We start from the raw sequence: 17,896 nt of genomic DNA, 5'->3' as shown, positions 1-17,896 counted from the left end.
AAATATGAAGCCTTTCTCCTATTTACATCTACTCTCGTCTCATTTCCATCATCAAGGCAGACCAGTGATCCTTCATCCAACAATTCTTCCACTATATTCCCATTACTGTCAGTGTGATTGCTGCCCTATAAGCTACTATGTACATTAAACACCATATTTCTTTTCTATATACCGTTCCCTGCCATGTCTTTAAACATGTCAACAGTTAGATTTTTGCATGGATTATAAAAATTGATTAACTTAATATTACCTTTTTTCCTTGGGCAACAAAATTCAACTATTACACATTCAGTCTCTTCAGGGGAGGGCGTCTCCTTATAGGACAAGCCATCTTTGATAAAAGTAGCACATCCTCCACCATTCTGATTGTTAGGTCTGTCGTGCACACATTCTACATCTGGAATTACATCTAATTCACAGATGTACTTTTTAAATTCTTGTCCATTTGCTATGAGGCTCCTTGCATTTCATTGTAGTATGTGAAGTACCATTATTAAAATGCTAGCCTTCAACATCATTTCCTTCAGCTTCATTTGCTGCCAGCAAAGCGTGTTTAGGAATCTTTCTGCTGCCTCCACAATGGTTTTAATTTGTATCACTTTTCTTTTTCAGCTGTGATGCAACATTGATAGAGTGGCAGATGAAGGCCACAAAGTTCACTTCATTGACAACTAATGTGTCATTATCCACTTTACATTTGTGGGCACAAGCATTCTGGACAGTAACACGGGTTTCGGCCTCATTTGCTGGTGGGTTGCTACTTTGTGCTGCATTTCTCTGGGTCATTCCACCATGATTCCTATTGTTTGTTTCTGATCCCCTTAAAACTTCTGCATATGAAACTTTGTTCATTATCTTATCTCTCTGGACTTCTCTGGCTTCTTTCAGAACTTCACAGCCTCCAAACGCAGCACTGTGCTCTCCTCCACAGTTACAGCATTTGATCTTTGCATCTTTTTCACATTTTCCATATTCATGTTGGCCTCTCGCACACCTCAACTTTCCAGTACACTGCTGTGCTGTGTGCCCTATTCTTTGGCAAGCATAACACCTGAGTGGTTTGGGAATGTATTCCCTCACGCTGTAGTTCATGTATCCCATTTGCACTGATTTAGGAAGAGTCTTTTCGAACTGAATTATTACAGATAGTGTTTCTTTCAATGAGCCATCGCTTCTTCCAAAGACATATTCAGCGGGACTCCAGAAATGATTCCTTTCAGTTTTGCCATTGTTCCAGGGATGTGCCTTCATCCTATCCCCCTTGAGTGATGACATTCTGAATATCTTTTCCTGCTGTTGTTTGCTGGCTGCATGTATCAAAACTCTTTTGTTGCCAATTTGATTCTACCAATCTCTTCCTCATTTGCTTTAGTGAGTTTATCGGGTGATAGTGCCCTCCAACCTGATTGAAATCAATTATTACTTTCCACTGGTTTTCTTGTGCTTGATCATTTCGTACCTGCCTATTGTTCAGAATTTTTGTAATCGTTAGCCCTGCCTGCCCCACTTCCATCCTACCAACTTATCTCTCCGCTCTCTGTCTCTTATAGCCCTTTTCATCCTCGCAGACCTCGATATCATCCACTCCATTTCACCCCTTTTTTCGCCATCTGAGCTAGGTGACATGATGTTACAGAGTGCTGTTTATGCTGATCTGCCCAAAGATTCAATCGTACCGCGTTTACTCGTCTTCTTCTGCCTCCCTCCAGGTCCTGCAAACACTACCACCTCCCAATTGATCCGCTTTAAATCTGCAGCCTTTTTTATTCAAGATGGGTGTGTTTATTATCATTGCTGGCTGATTACATTGCCTTTGCTTTCTTCAACAAGCATCCTTGTATTCTATTACAAATTAGAGCTCCTGTGAGTTTTTTCACTGGTTGTGAAACAGACTGAAATTAGTTCTGATTACTCTGACGTACAAAAGCAAATTAGACCATCAGTGACAGGCTTGTTTAGTTCTATATAGTTATTTTTAATGCCTGAAACTGCTAGGGGGTAGGTGTCAGATGAAGCGAGGAACTGCACCCTGCCTTTGTTTACATTTTCAGGGCAGACAATTAATGTAAGTGATACATATTACTGTTGAAGAAAGCAGGATACGATTTTTTGTTGAAAACCGCTACTTAAGCATGCACGGGACATGGCTTTGTCCACAGGGGGCGTCAAAATCAACACAAACCAAAAGTTCCTCACAGGAGCTTTAATTATTTCAACTGATAGACGTGTTTTAACTTCGCAGCTGATTAAGTAGAAGTTCAACCATGAAATTGATGGTGCACTGAACATGTTCATTACGTAATCATCCAGAGGTACTATTACAAAAATATGTGTCAAAAAATAATTGTGAAAAGTGCATCTCATATTAAACTCATGCTAAAATGTATTGTTTCATCACAAGAAGGACAATTTCCATTTTAAAAAATGTAATGCAAACTCTCTTATCCACAAGTTATCAAGACATCAAAACATTACTATACCAACCACTGCTGTACACTCACTGTGACACAGATTCTAAAGATATGGAAGATGATTTATAGATAGAAATGAAGTTTATGAAAATAAACAGGTGCACTGTTGTAGAAAAACTGTCTACTTGGGACTCTTATTAAATGACTTGATCAATATGTCTGTCAGTACAAATGTATTGTATTGCTGTGCACAGATAGAGGACTCTTACATGATAATTTAAATTAAGCCGTCTTTATCAGGCTCCTGTTCATCTGAATGCTGACTGAAAAACATCTTACACCCACAATCTAAAGTACATTCTGCATTCACAGTGCACTATATTGCAGATCATATACCAGAAATTAATGTATTTGGGGGCGCTGGTTTATCTCAGTTGGTAGAGCGGGCACCCCATGTACGAAGGCTATAGTCCTTATCGCACTGATCGCAGGTTCGACTCCCGGTCTGCCGATCATTTGGTGCATGTCATTCCCCCTTCTCTATTCCCAACGTTTCCTGTCTATCTTCAGCTGTCCTGTCAAATAAAGGCAAAAGCCAAAAAAAAGAAAGTGTTTGGTTATCGATTTCCTTTTGATTAATACAAGATGGTGCTGGAGTAATACAAATAACTAAAGACCGTTAGTTCAACAAAAGTACAATCTACTGCATCATCAAAGTGAGATATTGTGACCTTTTCTCAACAGTAAAGTGTATGCATTCATTACAGAGATGTTGCTTTCACCAGAACTGACTCATCTCCAACATGTCTGAAAACACATGGCTACTCGCCTGCATGTGATTTCATATGCCTTGCCAATTCACTCCCAACAACATATCTTTTCCCGCAGATCTTGCAAAGGTACGGCTTCTCACCTGTGTGGGCTCTTCTTATGTGGACAGCCAGGTCACACCACACTCTGAAAGATCTGCCACAAGTTTTGCAGGGAAACGGCTTTTCCCCTGTATGAATTCTCATGTGACTATCCAACTCAGATTTCTGACGGAATGTTTTCTCACAGGTGCTGCAGGAGTACGGCTTCTCACCTGTGTGCTTTCGTATGTGAATTCTTAATTGACACTTATATCTGAAATCTTTTCCACAGGTTTTGCATAAATATGGCTTCTCACCTGTGTGGGCTCTCATGTGAAATCCTAAATCACTATTATCGCTGAAATCTTTTCCACAGATTTTGCAAGAATATGGCCTCTCACCTGTGTGGGTTCTCATATGTTTACTTAAGTGATGATTTTGTCTGAAATTTTTCCCACATGTTTTGCAAGAATATGGCCTCTCACCTGTGTGGGTTATCATGTGGATTATTAATTGACTATTAAATGTGAAAGCTTTTCCACATGTTTTGCAAGAATATGGCCTCTCACCTGTGTGTATTCTTATATGTACTTTCAGGGCTGACATGTTACTGAATACTTTCCCACAAGTCTTGCAAGGATATGGCTTCTCACCTGTGTGGACTTTCAGGTGTTTCTGGAAACTTGCCCTATACTTAAACAATTTCCCACATGTGTCACATTTGAAAGACTTTTTACCTGTGTGAGTATTACAGTGAAAATCTGACAAGTTAGACTTGTATACAGTGTTACTGTGACCAATGCTGTTTTCATGTCCTTTCCTTGGTTCTGGCTCTGCATCTCTAGTTGCTCCTGAGTCTCCATGCTTGCCTCCAATGGGATCTTGGTTCTCAGCAACATTAGAATGTGTGAATGTGTCAGTCTCCTGCTTCAGCAAAAGCTGCTCCCCCTCCTGACTGATGCAGAGTTCCCCCTGATCCTCTTTAATCTCGGGAGGCTCTTGGTCGAGACTGGAGTTCCTCTCCTGGTTACAGAGCTGTTGGACATCAAAAACCTCCTCCTCCTTGCAGACATGCTGCTGTGGGAGTTCTGGAGGGACACAGAACAGATGAACAGGTAAACAGTGACGGTGAGAAAAATACGTCCAACTCGAAAGGGGGATATATTTACACCACTGGGATAAAATATGAACCGAATTTTTTTTTTAAGGATTATTAAAGGTTACATTTTACACACCTATCCTTTGTAACTTTACGTGAGGTTTCCAAACGATATCCAGCAGTCTGCGCTGACGATCGAGCTCCTGTTCGTACTTGACAATAGTCCTTTTAAAAACTCCGAATATTTCTTCAGCAGCAGCAGTTAGTCGCTCGTTGACAAACTCTCTCAAACACTCAACTGAAGACATTGTTGTCAAATTACAAGTGTTTTTTAATAGCTGCGCGATGACAACATAATTCCAGTTATGGTAATACAATGCGTTCAAAAACGCTACGGGCGCTTATTATTTCTTCTTCTTTAGTGTTTAACGGCAGCTTACATCCTTGTTGTTGCATTACAGCCATCTCCTGGAGTTGATTAACTTCTGCAGTTTCCGTTTTGTCACATTTTCTTTAGCAGTGCTGTTCTGTTCAGAAATCTGGAATACTGCACGGTCCGCTTGCACCACACTCCAGTATGCCCTGCATATTCACTTCCGCTCTGTGTCACACTTTTAAGCTCCGACAGTGGAATTGTTCAACTTTAAATCTGCAGTCTTTCTTATTCAAGATGTGTGTGTGCTTATTATCATTGTTTGCTGCAGGATTTACATTGACCTTGACATGCACTCCATTGTAAACTCCTTATTTCAACTAATAGACTTGTTCGAACTTTGCAGCTCAGAAAAAAACAAACCAATAACAAATAAACAGTGGTGGAATTATTCAGATTAAGTTGAAGTTCAGCAGTGAAATTGATGGTGCATTGAACATGTTTATTAAGTAATCATCTGGAGGTACTATTACAAAAATATGTATCAAATAAAAAAGAATCGTGGAAAGCGAATCTCATGTTAAACTTGTGCTAAAATGTATCTTTTTGATTACAAAATAGACACAATTTCTATTTTAAGAAATGTGAAATTGTAAAAATTGGCAAACTCTCTTATCCACAAGACACTCTGTCATCCACATCAAAACATTACTATGCAAGATGGTGCCCCAAGATGGATTTAATGTGAATTGAATCCTTTTATTGCATTAAAAATCTGACTCTTCTTTTAAAAGGTTTTGGAAATTATAGTGTTTTAAAATAAATACTGATGACAGCAGGAATATAAGTACTGGAGTACTACAAAGAAATAAAAACAGTTCAACAAAAGTACAATCTACTGCATCATTAAAGCCAGATATTGTGACCTTCTCACAACAGGAAAGTGTATGCATTCATTACAGAGATATTGCTTTCACCAGAACTGAATCGTCTCCGCAAGTAAACGGCTTTTCCCCTGTATGAATTCTTATGTGTGTTTGCAACTGAGATTTCCCTCAGAATGATTTCTCACAGGTGCTGCAGGCGTACGGCTTCTCACATGTGGATTCTCATGGGAATTCTTGAGTCACCATTATCTCTGAAATGTTTTCCAAAGGTTTTTCAAGAACATGGCCTCTCATATGAATTGTTAACTGACTATTCCATTTGAAATCTTTTCCACAGATTTTGCAAGAATATGGCTTCTCATCCGTGTGGGTTCTCATGTGGATTCTTAAGTTACCACTATGTCTGAAATCTTTTCCACATGTTTTGCAAGAATATGGCTTCTCACCTGTGTGGGTTCTCATGTGGATTCTTAAGTTACCACTATGTCTGAAATCTTTTCCACATGTTTTGCAAGAATATGGCTTCTCACCTGTGTGCATTCTCATGTGAATTCTTAATTGACTATTACATTTGAAACCTTTTCCACAGGTTTTGCATAAATATGGCTTCTCATCTGTGTGGACATTTATGTGTCTCTGGAAACCTGACCTAGACTTAAAAGTTTTCCCACATGTGTCACATTTGAAAGCCGTTTTCCCTGTGTGAGTATCAAAGTGAAAATCTGACAAGTTAGACTTGTATACAGTGTTACGGTGACCAATGCTGTTTTCACATCCTTTCCTTAGTTCTAGCTCTGCATCTCTTGTTGCTCCTGGGTCTCCATGCTTGCCTCCAATGGGATCTTGGTTCTCAGCAACATCCGAGTTGTGAGAGAGGAGCAGGTGGTCACGTTTTGGTCCTGATTCACTGTGGTCACTTTCCACATAAGTAGAAATCAACATGAATGTATCAGCTTCCTGTTTCAGTATAAGCTGCTCTCCTTCCTGACTGCTGCAGAGTTCCTCCTGTTCCTCTTTAATCTCTGGAGGCCCTTGGTCTAGACTGAAGTTCCTCTCCTGGTTACAGAGCTGTTGGCCATCAAAAACCTCCTCCTCCCGACGGACATACTGCTGCGGGAGCTCTGGAGGGACACAGAACAGATGAACAGGCTACAACAGAGACGGTTGAGAAAAATACGTACATATGGAAAGGGGGTTATATTTACTCCACTGGGAAAAATTCATTTTTTTGATGGATTATTAAAGGTTACATTTTACACACCTATCCTTTCTAACTTTACGTGAGGTTTCCAGACGAAATCCAGCAGTCTGCGCTGACGATCGAGCTCCTGTTCGTACTCGACAATAGTCCTTTTAAAAACTCCGAATATTTCTTCAGCAGCAGCAGTTAGTCGCTCGTTGACAAACTCTCTCAAACATTCAGCTGAAGACATTGTTGTAAAATGAGTGTTTTATAATAGGTGCGCTATGACTACAGTTATTCAATGCGTTCTACTTCCTTCTTCCTTCTTCTTCGCCTCTCGGTTTTTTGGCGGATCGCAAACAACTTTAAGGTGCATACCGCCACCTACTGTACAAGAGTGTGTAGCATCATATCATTTACCTACTTCAGATTCTGGCTATGAGCCGTGTGTTATATAGGAAGGTAATAAGCGCCTTCCTGACATCTCTTATTCCCTCTCCCTCCCCCTCTGTTCCTACAATTCCTGTCAGGCTGCACTCCCGCCCTGCTGTTCTGACTTTCTCTTGCAGTCCCTCTCGCTCTTTTGCATACCTGACACTGAAGTATTCTCTCCTTTTTGTTTTGCTTCACACCTTCCACACCTGTCATTATTCCTTTTCCCCGGAATATACATTATGTCATTCAGTCCAGTATGGCCCACCCTAAGTCTCATTATAACGATTTCCTCCTTGTTCCTTTCTTTATAGTTCTTTGTTATAACATACTTATTTTGTAGAAACCCCTTCCTTTCTAATCTTCCTCCCAGTTTTTCTGCTATATTTCCATTCCATCCTTTTTAATCATTGATTTTCCCTATCCTTTACCGAGAGGTATTGGGATTGTAATATTCTTTTCCAGTGCCCCTTTTGCTAATTTGTCAGCAGTCTCATTTCCTTTCACCCCCTCGTGTGCTGGCACCCAACAGAATTGTACATCAATTCCACCTCTGTGAAGTCTGAACAAACTGTGCTGAAGATCACTTTGTAAGTCTTCTCTGACTGTGTTTGTTGACTGTAGGCTTTCCAATACTGATACTGAACCTGTGCAAACCACCACCCGATCTGGTCTAACATCCTCCACCCACTGTAGACTGGCAATGACTGCCACTATTTCTGCTGTATATAATACTGATCAGGTATTCTTTTCCCTATTGTAACTTCCATAAAGGGTATATATGCCAACTTTATCTTTTTCAGATATAGACCCATCTATATATAATTATATTTGTTTCTTAAGTATTGGCTTGCTAGATAACCGTTCTCTCACTCTTTCCATTCTCTCTTTAAATCCATTATGTATAGGTATATTCAGTTGAAGTGCAGCAGTGAAATTGATGGTGCATTGAACATGTTTATTAAGTAATCATCCAGAGGTACTATTACAAAAATATGTGTCAAATAAAAAAGAATTGTGGCAAGCAAGTCTCATATTAAACTTGAGCTAAAATGTATTGTTTGATTACAAAATACACACAATTTCCATTTTAAGAAATGTGAAATTATAAAAATTGGCAAACTCTCTTGTCCACAAGACACTCTGTCATCCACATCAAAACATTACTATACCAACCACTGCTGTACACTTGCTGTAACACAGATTCTAAAGATATGGAAGATGATTTATAGATAGAAATGAAGTTTATGAAAATATAACAGGTGCACTGTTGTAGAAAAACTGTCTACTTGGGGCTCTTATTAAATGACTAGATCAATATGTCTGTTAAAACAAGTTTATTGTATTGCTGTGCACAGAGAGAGGACTCTTACACGATCATTTAAATGAAGCCGTCTTTATCAGGCTCCTGTTCATCTGAATGCTGAGTGAAAAACATCTTACACCCACAATCTAAAGAACATTCTGCATTAACAGTGCACTATATTGCAGATCATATACAAGAAATGAATGTGTTTGGTTATCAGTTTCATTTTGATTAATGCAAGATGGTGCCCCAAGGTGGATATAATATGAATTGAATCCTATTACTGCATTTAAAATCTGACTCTTCTTTTAAAAGGTTTTGGAAATTATAGTGTTTTAAAATAAATACTGATGACAGCAGGAATATAAGTACTGGAGTAATACAAAGAAATAAAAACAGTTCAACAAAAGTACAATCTACTGCATCATTAAAGCCAGATAATGTGACATTTTCTCAACAGGAAAGTGTATGCATTCATTACAGAGATGTTGCTTTCACCAGAACTGACTCATCTCCAACATGTATGAAAACACATGGCTACTCGCCTGCATGTGATTTCATATGCCTTGCCAATTCACTCCCAACAACATATCTTTTCCCGCAGATCTTGCAAAGGTACGGCTTCTCACCTGTGTGGGCTCTTCTTATGTGGACAGCCAGGTCACACCACACTCTGAAAGATCTGCCACAAGTTTTGCAGGGAAACGGCTTTTCCCCTGTATGAATTCTTATGTGTGTTTGCAACTGAGATTTCGAAACAAATGTTTTCTCACAGGTGCTGCAGGCGTACGGCTTCTCACCTGTGTGCATTCTCATGTGGATTGTTAAGTCACTATTATCCCTGAAATCTTTTCCACATGTTTCGCATGAATATGGCTTCTCACCTGTGTGGGTTCTCATGTGGATTCTTAATTGACTACTACATTTGAAATCTTTTCCACACGTTTCGCATGAATATGGCTTCTCACCTGTGTGGGTTCTCATGTGGATTCTTAAGTTACCATTATGTCTGAAATCCTTTCCACAGGTTTTGCAAGAGTATGGCTTCTCCCCCGTGTGCATTCTCATGTGAATTCTTAATTGACTATTAGATATGAAATCCTTTCCACAGGTTCTGCATAAATATGGCTTCTCACCTGTGTGGGTTCTCATGTGGATTCTTAAGTAACTATTATATCTGAAATCTTTTCCACAGGTTTTGCAAGAATATGGCTTCTCACCTGTGTGGACATTCAGGTGTCTCTGGAATCCTGACCGAAACTTAAAAGTTTTCCCACATGTGTCACATTTGAAAGCCTTTTTCCCTGTGTGAGTATTACAGTGAAAATCTGACATGTTAGACTTGTATACAGTGTTACTGTGCCCAGTGCTGTTTTCATGGCCTTTCCTTGGTTCTGGCTCTGCATCTCTAGTTGCTCCTGAGTCTCCATGCCTACCTGCAATGGGATCTTGGTTCTCAGCAACATTAGAGTTGTTTAAGAGGTGGAGGTGGTCAAGTTCTGGTCCTGGTTCACTGTGGTCACTTTCCACATAAGTAGTCAAGATGAATGAGTCAGCTTCCTGCTTCAGTAAAAGCTGCTCTCCCTCTTGGTTGATGCAGAGTTCCTCCTGTTCCTCTTTAATCTCTGGAGGCTCTTGGTCCAGAATGGAGTTCCTCTCCTGGTTACAGAGCTGTTGGTCATGGAGACACCCCTCCTCCTTGCAGGTATGCTGCTGTGGGAGCTCTGGAGGGACACAGAACAGAAGGAACAGGATACAACAGAGAAGGTTGAGAAAAATGCTTACAAATCGAAAGGGGAATGTATTTACACCACTGGGAAAAGTATGAACCGAATTCATTTGTTTTGAAGGATTAATGAAAGTCACATTTTACACACCTATCCTTTGTAACTTTAATTGAGGTTTCGAAACGATATCCAGCAGTCTGCGCTGACGATCGATCTCCTCCTCGTACTCGACGATAGTCCTTTTAAAAACTTCGAATATTTCTTCAGCAGCAGCAGTTAGTCGCTCGTTGACAAACTCTCTCAAACACTCAACTGAAGACATTGTTGTCAAATTACAAGTGGTTTATAATAGCTGCGCTACGATTACAGAATTCCAGTCAAGATAATTCAACGCTTTCAAAAATGCTACTCGTGCTTCTTCACTTCCGCTCTGTGTCACACAGTTAAGTTCCGACAGTGGAATTGTTCCGTTTAAAATCTGCAGCCTTTTTTATTCAAGTTGTGTGTGCTTATTATCATTGTTTGCTGAATGATTTACATCTACCTCGCTTTATTCAACAAGCAATTTTGTACTATATTACGAATTAATTATTTCAATTGATAGACGTGTTTTAACGTCCCAGCTCATGATTTTGTAAGAAAAAACCCCCAAACCAAAACAAAAAAAGCAGAGGTGGAATTATTCAGACTAAGTTAAAAGTTCAACAGTGAAATTGATGGTGCATTGAACATGTTTATTGAGTAATCATACAGAGATACTATTTAAAAAATATGTGTCAAATAATAAATAATCATGGAAAGCTCATCTCATACTGAACTCGTGCTGAAATGTAGTTTGATTACAAAATAGACAATTTCTGTTTTAAAAATTTCAGATTATAAATTTTGCAAACCGTCTCATGCATAAGACACTCTGTCATCCACATCAAAACATTTCTATATCAACCACTGCTGTACACTAACTGTGACACAGATTCTAAAGATACGGAAGATGATTTATAGATAGAAATGACATACATGAAAATGTAACAGGTGCACTGTTGTAGAAAAACTGTCTACTTGGGGCTCTTATTAAATGACTTGATCAATAAATCTGTCAGTACAAGTTTATTGTATTGCTGTGCACAGAGAGAGGACTCTTACATTTAAATGAAGCTGTCTTTATCAGGCTCCTGTTCATCTGAATGCTGAGTGAAAAACATCTTATACCCACAATCGTAAGTACATTCTGCATTCACAGTGCACTATATTGCAGATCATATACCAGAAATTAAATGTTTGGTTATCTATTTCCTTTTGATTAATGCAAGATGGTGCCCCAAGGTTAATTTAATGTGAATTGAATCCAGTTATTGCATTTAAAATTTGACTCTTCTTTTAAAAGGTTTTGGAAATTATTAAATTATTTAAATTAAAAGAAATGCGGATGACAGCAGATATACAAGTACTGGAGTAATACAAAGAAATAAAGACCGTTAGTTCAACAAAAGTACAATCTACTGCATAATTAAAGTGAGATATTGTGACCTTTTCTCAACAGTAAAGTGTATGCATTCATTACAGAGATGTTGCTTTTACGAGAACTGAATCATCTCCAACATGTCTGAAAACACATGGCTACTTGCCTGCATGTGATTTCATATGCCTTGCCAATTCAAATGGAACAAAGTATCTTTTCCCACAGACCTTGCAAAGGTACGGCCTCTCACCTGTGTGAGCTCTTCTTATGTGGACTTTTAGGTCACCCCATGCTCTGAAAGATCTGCCACAAGTTTTGCAAGTAAACGGCTTTTCCCCTGTATGAATTCTTACGTGCCTTTGTAACTCAGAGTTCCGACAGAATGTTTTCTCACACGTGCCGCAGGAGTATGGCTTCTCGCCTGTGTGCATTCTCATGTGAATTCTTAATTCACTATTATATCTGAAATCTTTTCCACAGGTTTTGCATAAATATGGCTTCTCACCTGTGTGGGCTCTCATGTGAAATCTTAAATCACCATTATGTCTGAAATCTTTCCCACAGATTTTGCAAGAATATGGTCTCTCACCTGTGTGCATTCTCATATGGATACTTAAGTTATAATTATGTTTGAAATTTTTCCCACATGTTTTGCAAGAATATGGCTTCTCACCTGTGTGGGTTCTCATGTGGATTATTAATTGACTATTACATTTGAAATCTTTTCCACATGTTTTGCATAAATATGGCTTCTCACCTGTGTGGGATCTCATGTGGATTCTGAAGTCACTCTTATATCTGAAAACCTTTACACATGTTTTGCAAGAATATGGCTTCTCACCTGTGTGTATTCTTATATGTACTTTCAGGGCTGACAAGTGACTGAATACTTTTCCACAAGTCTTGCAAGGATATGGCTTCTCACCTGTGTGGACTTTCAGGTGTCTCTGGAATCCAGACCTATACTTAAACGATTTCCCACATGTGTCACATTTGAAAGACTTTTTCCCTGTTTGAGTATTACAGTGAAAATCTGACACGTCAGACTTGTATACAGTGTTACTGTGACCAATGCTGTTTTCATGTCCTTTCCTTGGTTCTGGCTCTGCATCTCTAGTTGCTCCTGAGTCTCCATGTTTGCCCGCTTTAGGATCTTGATCGTCGGCAACATTCGACTTGTGAGAGAGGAGCAGGTGGTCACGTTTTGGTCCTGGTTCACTGTGGTCACTTTCCACATAAGTAGAAGTCAACATGAATGTGTCAGTCTCCTGCTTCTGCAAAAGCTGCTCCCCCTGCTGACTGATGCAGAGTTCCTCCTGTTCCTCTTTAATCTCGGTAGGCTCTTGGTCGAGACTGGAGTTCCTCTCCTGGTTACAGAGCTGTTGGTCATCAAAAACCTCCTCCTCCTTGCAGACATGCTGCTGTGGAAGCTCTGGGTGGATACAAAACAGATGAACAGGCTACAACAGAGACGGTTGAGAAAAATGCATGCAAATCGAAAGGGGGATATATTTACAACACTGGGACAATATATGAACCGAATTTGTTTTGAGGGAATATTAAAAGTTAAATTTTACACACCTATCCTTTGTAACTTTACGTGAGGTTTCCAAACGATATCCAGCAGTCTGCGCTGACGATCGAGCTCCTGTTCGTACTCGACAATAGTCCTTTTAAAAACTCCGAATATTTCTTCAGCAGCAGCAGTTAGTCGCTCGTTAACAAACTCTCTCAAACACTCAACTGAAGACATTGTTGTCAAATTACAAGTGGTGTATCACAGCTGTGTTCCGACTACAGAATTCCAGTTACGGTCACTAGAGCAATACGTTCAAAAACGCTACTGGTCTTGATTCACTTCCGCTCTGTGTCACACTGTTAAGTTCCGACAGGGAAATTGTTCCTCTTTAAATCTGCAGCCTTTCATTCAAGTTGTGTATAATTATTATCAGTTTCCTGAATAATTTACTTTTAACTCGATTTATTCAACAAGCAACCTTGTACTCTATTATAAATTAATTATTTCAACTGATAGACGTGTTTTAACTTCGCAGCTCATGATTTTGTAAAAAACAAACAAAAACACAAATAAGCAGTGGTGGAATTATTGACATTAAGATGAAGTTCAACATTGACATTGACGGTGCATTGAACATGTTTATTAAGTAATCATCTAGAGGTACTATAACAAATAGCTCAACTCATATTAAACCTGTGCTAAAATGTATTGTCTGATTACAAAATAGACACAATTTCCGTTTTAAAAAATGAAATTTTAACAAATTGGCAAATTCTTGTCCACAAGACACTCTGTCATCCACATCAACACATTACTATATCAACCACTAGTGCACACTCACTGTGACACAGCTTCTAAAGATATAGCAGACGATTTATAGATATAGAAGAAGTTCATGAAAATATAACAGGTGCCATTTTGTAGAAAAACAGTCTACCTGGGGCTCTTATTAAAGTTTATTGTATTGCTGTGCACAGATAGAGGACTCTTACATGATAATTTAAATTAAGCCGTCTTTATCAGGCTCCTGTTCATCTGAATGCTGACTGAAAAACATCTTATACCCACAATCGTAAGTACATTCTGCATTGAGAGTGCACTATATTGCAGATCATATACCAGAAATTAAATGTTTGGTTATCCATTTCCTTTTGATTAATGCAAGATGGTGGCCCAAGGTTAATTTAATGTGAATTGAATCCAGTTATTGCATTTAAAATCTGACTCTTCTTTTAAAAGGTTTTGGAAATTAGTGTTTTAAAAGAAATACTGATGACAGCAGATATATAAGTACTGGAGTAATACAAATAACTAAAGACCGTTAGTTCAACAAAAGTACAATCTACTGCATCATTAAAGTGAGATATTGTGACCTTTTCTCAACAGGAAAGTGTATGCATTTATTACAGAGATGTTGCTTTCACCAGAACTGACTCATCTCCAACATGTCTGAAAACACATGGCTACTCACCTGCATGTGATTTCATATGCCTTGCCAATTCACCCCCAACAAAGTATCTTTTCCCGCAGATCTTGCAAAGGTATGGCTTCTCACCTGTGTGGGTTCTTCTTATGTGGACAGCCAGGGCACCCCAAACTCTGAAAGATCTGCCACAAGTTTTGCAGGGAAACGGCTTTTCCCCTGTATGAATTCTTATGTGACTATCCAACTCAGATTTCTGACGGAATGTTTTCTCACAGGTGCTGCAGGAGTACGGCTTCTCACCTGTGTGCTTTCGTATGTGAATTCTTAATTCACACTTATATCTGAAATCTTTTCCACAGGTTTTGCATAAATATGGCTTCTCACCTGTGTGGGTTCTCATATGAAATCCTAAATCACCATTACGTCTGAAATCTTTTCCACAGATTTTGCAAGAATATGGCCTCTCACCTGTGTGCATTCTCATATGTCTACTTAAGTTATAATTTTGTCTGAAATCTTTTCCACATGTTTTGCATAAATATGGCTTCTCACCTGTGTGGGTTCTCATGTGGATTCTTAGGTGGCTATTACATCTGAAATCTTTTCCACATGTTTTGCAAGAATATGGCTTCTCACCTGTGTGTATTCTTATATGTACTTTCAGGGCTGACATGTAACTGAATACTTTTCCACAAGTCTTGCAAGGATATGGCTTCTCACCTGTGTGGACATACTGGTGTTTCCGGAAACTTGCCCTATACTTAAACAATTTCCCACATTTGTCACATTTGAAAGACTTTTTACCTGTGTGAGTATCAAAGTGAAAATCTGACAAGTTAGACTTGTATACAGTGTTACTGTGACCAATGCTGTTTTCATGTCCTTTCCTTGGTTCTGGTTTTGCATCTCGAGTTGCTCCTGAGTCTCCATGCTTGCCTCCAATGGGATCTTGATTCTCAGAAACATTGGAGTTGGGAAAGACGAGCAGGTGGTCACGTTTTGGTCCTGGTTCACTGTGGTCCATTTCCACATAAGTAGAAGTCAACATGAATGTGTCAGTCTCCTGCTTCAGCAAAAGCTGCTCCCCCTCCTGACTGATGCAGAGTTCCCCCTGATCCTCTTTAATCTTGGGAGGCTCTTGGTCGAGACTGGAGTTCCTCTCCTGGTTACAGAGCTGTTGGACATCAAAAACCTCCTCCTCCTCCTTGCAGACATGCTGCTGTGGGAGCTCTGGAGGGACACAGAACAGATGGAACAGGATATGTTAGGTTGTAGAAATTATAACTTGTGTGTTTGAATTATAACTTGTGTGTTTTCCTTGCACTCATACATACAAACTGATACACTGTTACTTATAATATGCTCATCTCCATTGTATTTGTACATACACCTATAACTTTAGAGTGATAGCTTTAGAATGAGGTAACCTGTTGAATAGGTGTGTTGGTTTGAATCATTAGTCCCGTGTTACGATGGATTAATACATAAGAGTTTAAGCCAAGTTACTTAGAAAGATCTTACTAACACAGCACAAATAGACATGTAGGTCTTTAGGGCCTCCGCTTTGAGTATGGCAAGAAGGAGCTGGTACGTGCTTAACTGATCACAGGCATCTTGGCAGAGCAGGATGTGCTGATAAGAATGCAGAGAGAACTAACTAACGAGAAGTTTAAGGTTACAGAGGAAAGAGGAATCGCCGAGTAAGGAGTATCTTATCTCTTAGAAAGAAACATGAACGGTCGCATCTTGCAACTGCTCATAGGTAGGAGGCAGAGTACTTGAGCGTAGGGAGGTTTTCTTTTACAGGGTGTGGAGCTGGCTGATTGGATTGATCGAGTGGCGGCGGACATGGACGTGTCCCTCCACCAACGATGAGGGAGCGGAAGTCTAAACCAATGTTTCCCTCCACCAGTTTAGCCAATGATGAAACTTAGTTGCTACGGTTAATCTGCATCACATGCACACACATAAAATATAATCATCAATTGTATTAGGAAAGGTTATCCTTTGTCTGGGAGGTTGAGTGCAGCTAACTGCTTGCAGACTGCAGAGAGCCAAACAGATAAAGGTCCTTGTACAACCAACAATTTTCTCAACAATTTTATTAAATGGATGTGTTTATTGCATTGAATAGTGGTGGTCCTTTCCTGAAAATTTGAACACGCTCACAGATACAACAGAGATGGTTCAGAAAAATGTGTCCAAATCGAATATATTAACGTCACTGGGATAAAATATGAATCGAATTCATTTGTTATGATCCATTAAAAATATTGCATTTTACACACCTATCCTTTGTAACTTTACGTGAGGTTTCCAAACGATATCCAGCAGTCTGCGCTGACGCTCGAGCTCCTGTTCGTACTCGACAATAGTCCTTTTAAAAACTCCGAAAATGTCTTCAGCAGCAGCAGTTAATCGCTCGTTGACAAACTCTCTCAAAGACTCAACTGAAGACATTGTTGTAAAAATACAAATGGTTTATAATAGCTGCGCTACGACTACACAGTCATCGTTCAAAAAGCTACTTGCTTGTTTACTTCCGCTGCGTGTCACACTGTTAAGTTCCGACAGTCGAAGTGCTGAAGCGTGGTTTATAATAGCTGTGCTCCGACTACAGAATTTCACCTACGGTTATTCAGTGCTTCTTCACTTCCACTCTGTGTCACACTGACAAGTTCCGACAATGAAATTGTTCACCTTTAAATCTGCAGCCTATTTTATTCAAGATGTGTGTGCACATTACCATTGTTTGCTGAATAATTACATCTATCTCGCTTTATTCAACAAGCAACCATGTCCTCTATTATAAATGAATGATTTCAACTGATAGACGTGTTTTAACTTCGCAGCTCATGATTTTGTAAATAACAAAAACATTGGTGGAATTATTCAGATTAAATTAAAGTCCCACAGTAAAATTGAGTCAGGAAAACTTATTTTCACCTGTGTGAATTGTTATGCGACTTCAATTGAGGTTTCGACTGCATATTTCCCACTGCAGGAGCACGGTTTCTCACCAGTGTGCATTCTCATGGATTCTTAAGTCACTGCTGTCTGCAATCTTTCCCACGTTTTGCAGGAATATGGTTTCTCACATGATATGAAATTTCAAATTTTATGAGTCATTGAATTTTTTCCCCCACAAACTTATTATCTGCAACTCCCTCGTAAGTGTTAACTATTCCATGATGGGTTTGTTGTATTTTCAGCAGCTAGTCGA

At 39.3% G+C, this 17,896-nt stretch overlaps 5 protein-coding genes across 5 annotated transcripts; all 5 read right to left on the bottom strand.

Annotated features, from left to right (window-relative positions):
* Window positions 1-1,782: 1,782 nt before the first annotated feature.
* LOC138609666 (zinc finger protein 45-like) lies at window positions 1,783-4,929 on the bottom strand. The gene is made up of 2 exons (XM_069682309.1): window positions 4,498-4,929; window positions 1,783-4,350 (listed from the first exon to the last, which is right to left on the bottom strand). Exons 1-2 carry the CDS (start codon window positions 4,667-4,669, stop codon window positions 3,233-3,235), a joined length of 1,290 nt encoding a protein of 429 aa, XP_069538410.1. The 5' UTR covers window positions 4,670-4,929; the 3' UTR covers window positions 1,783-3,232.
* A 248-nt stretch (window positions 4,930-5,177) lies between these two features.
* On the bottom strand, window positions 5,178-7,121 carry LOC138609667 (zinc finger protein 37 homolog). The gene is made up of 2 exons (XM_069682310.1): window positions 6,883-7,121; window positions 5,178-6,742 (listed from the first exon to the last, which is right to left on the bottom strand). Exons 1-2 carry the CDS (start codon window positions 7,052-7,054, stop codon window positions 5,844-5,846), a joined length of 1,071 nt encoding a protein of 356 aa, XP_069538411.1. The 5' UTR covers window positions 7,055-7,121; the 3' UTR covers window positions 5,178-5,843.
* A 1,096-nt stretch (window positions 7,122-8,217) lies between these two features.
* LOC138609665 (zinc finger protein 45-like) lies at window positions 8,218-10,684 on the bottom strand. Its single transcript, XM_069682308.1, has 2 exons — window positions 10,420-10,684; window positions 8,218-10,266 (listed from the first exon to the last, which is right to left on the bottom strand). Exons 1-2 carry the CDS (start codon window positions 10,589-10,591, stop codon window positions 9,080-9,082), a joined length of 1,359 nt encoding a protein of 452 aa, XP_069538409.1. The 5' UTR covers window positions 10,592-10,684; the 3' UTR covers window positions 8,218-9,079.
* A 366-nt stretch (window positions 10,685-11,050) lies between these two features.
* On the bottom strand, window positions 11,051-13,530 carry LOC138609662 (zinc finger protein 25-like). Its single transcript, XM_069682305.1, has 2 exons — window positions 13,310-13,530; window positions 11,051-13,160 (listed from the first exon to the last, which is right to left on the bottom strand). The coding sequence occupies exons 1-2, from the start codon at window positions 13,479-13,481 to the stop codon at window positions 11,887-11,889; spliced, it is 1,446 nt and encodes a 481-aa protein (XP_069538406.1). The 5' UTR covers window positions 13,482-13,530; the 3' UTR covers window positions 11,051-11,886.
* Window positions 13,531-13,865: 335 nt separating this feature from the next.
* LOC138609664 (zinc finger protein 45-like) lies at window positions 13,866-17,176 on the bottom strand. Its single transcript, XM_069682307.1, has 2 exons — window positions 16,962-17,176; window positions 13,866-15,903 (listed from the first exon to the last, which is right to left on the bottom strand). The coding sequence occupies exons 1-2, from the start codon at window positions 17,131-17,133 to the stop codon at window positions 14,711-14,713; spliced, it is 1,365 nt and encodes a 454-aa protein (XP_069538408.1). The 5' UTR covers window positions 17,134-17,176; the 3' UTR covers window positions 13,866-14,710.
* Window positions 17,177-17,896: the final 720 nt, after the last annotated feature.

Source organism: Semicossyphus pulcher, unplaced genomic scaffold (genome assembly GCF_022749685.1).
Source record: "Semicossyphus pulcher isolate SPU_LCO1_2020_fin unplaced genomic scaffold, fSemPul1.0.p SCAF_6, whole genome shotgun sequence".
NCBI lineage: Eukaryota > Metazoa > Chordata > Actinopteri > Labriformes > Labridae > Semicossyphus > Semicossyphus pulcher.
This window is presented reverse-complemented; position numbering and strand designations above follow the sequence as displayed.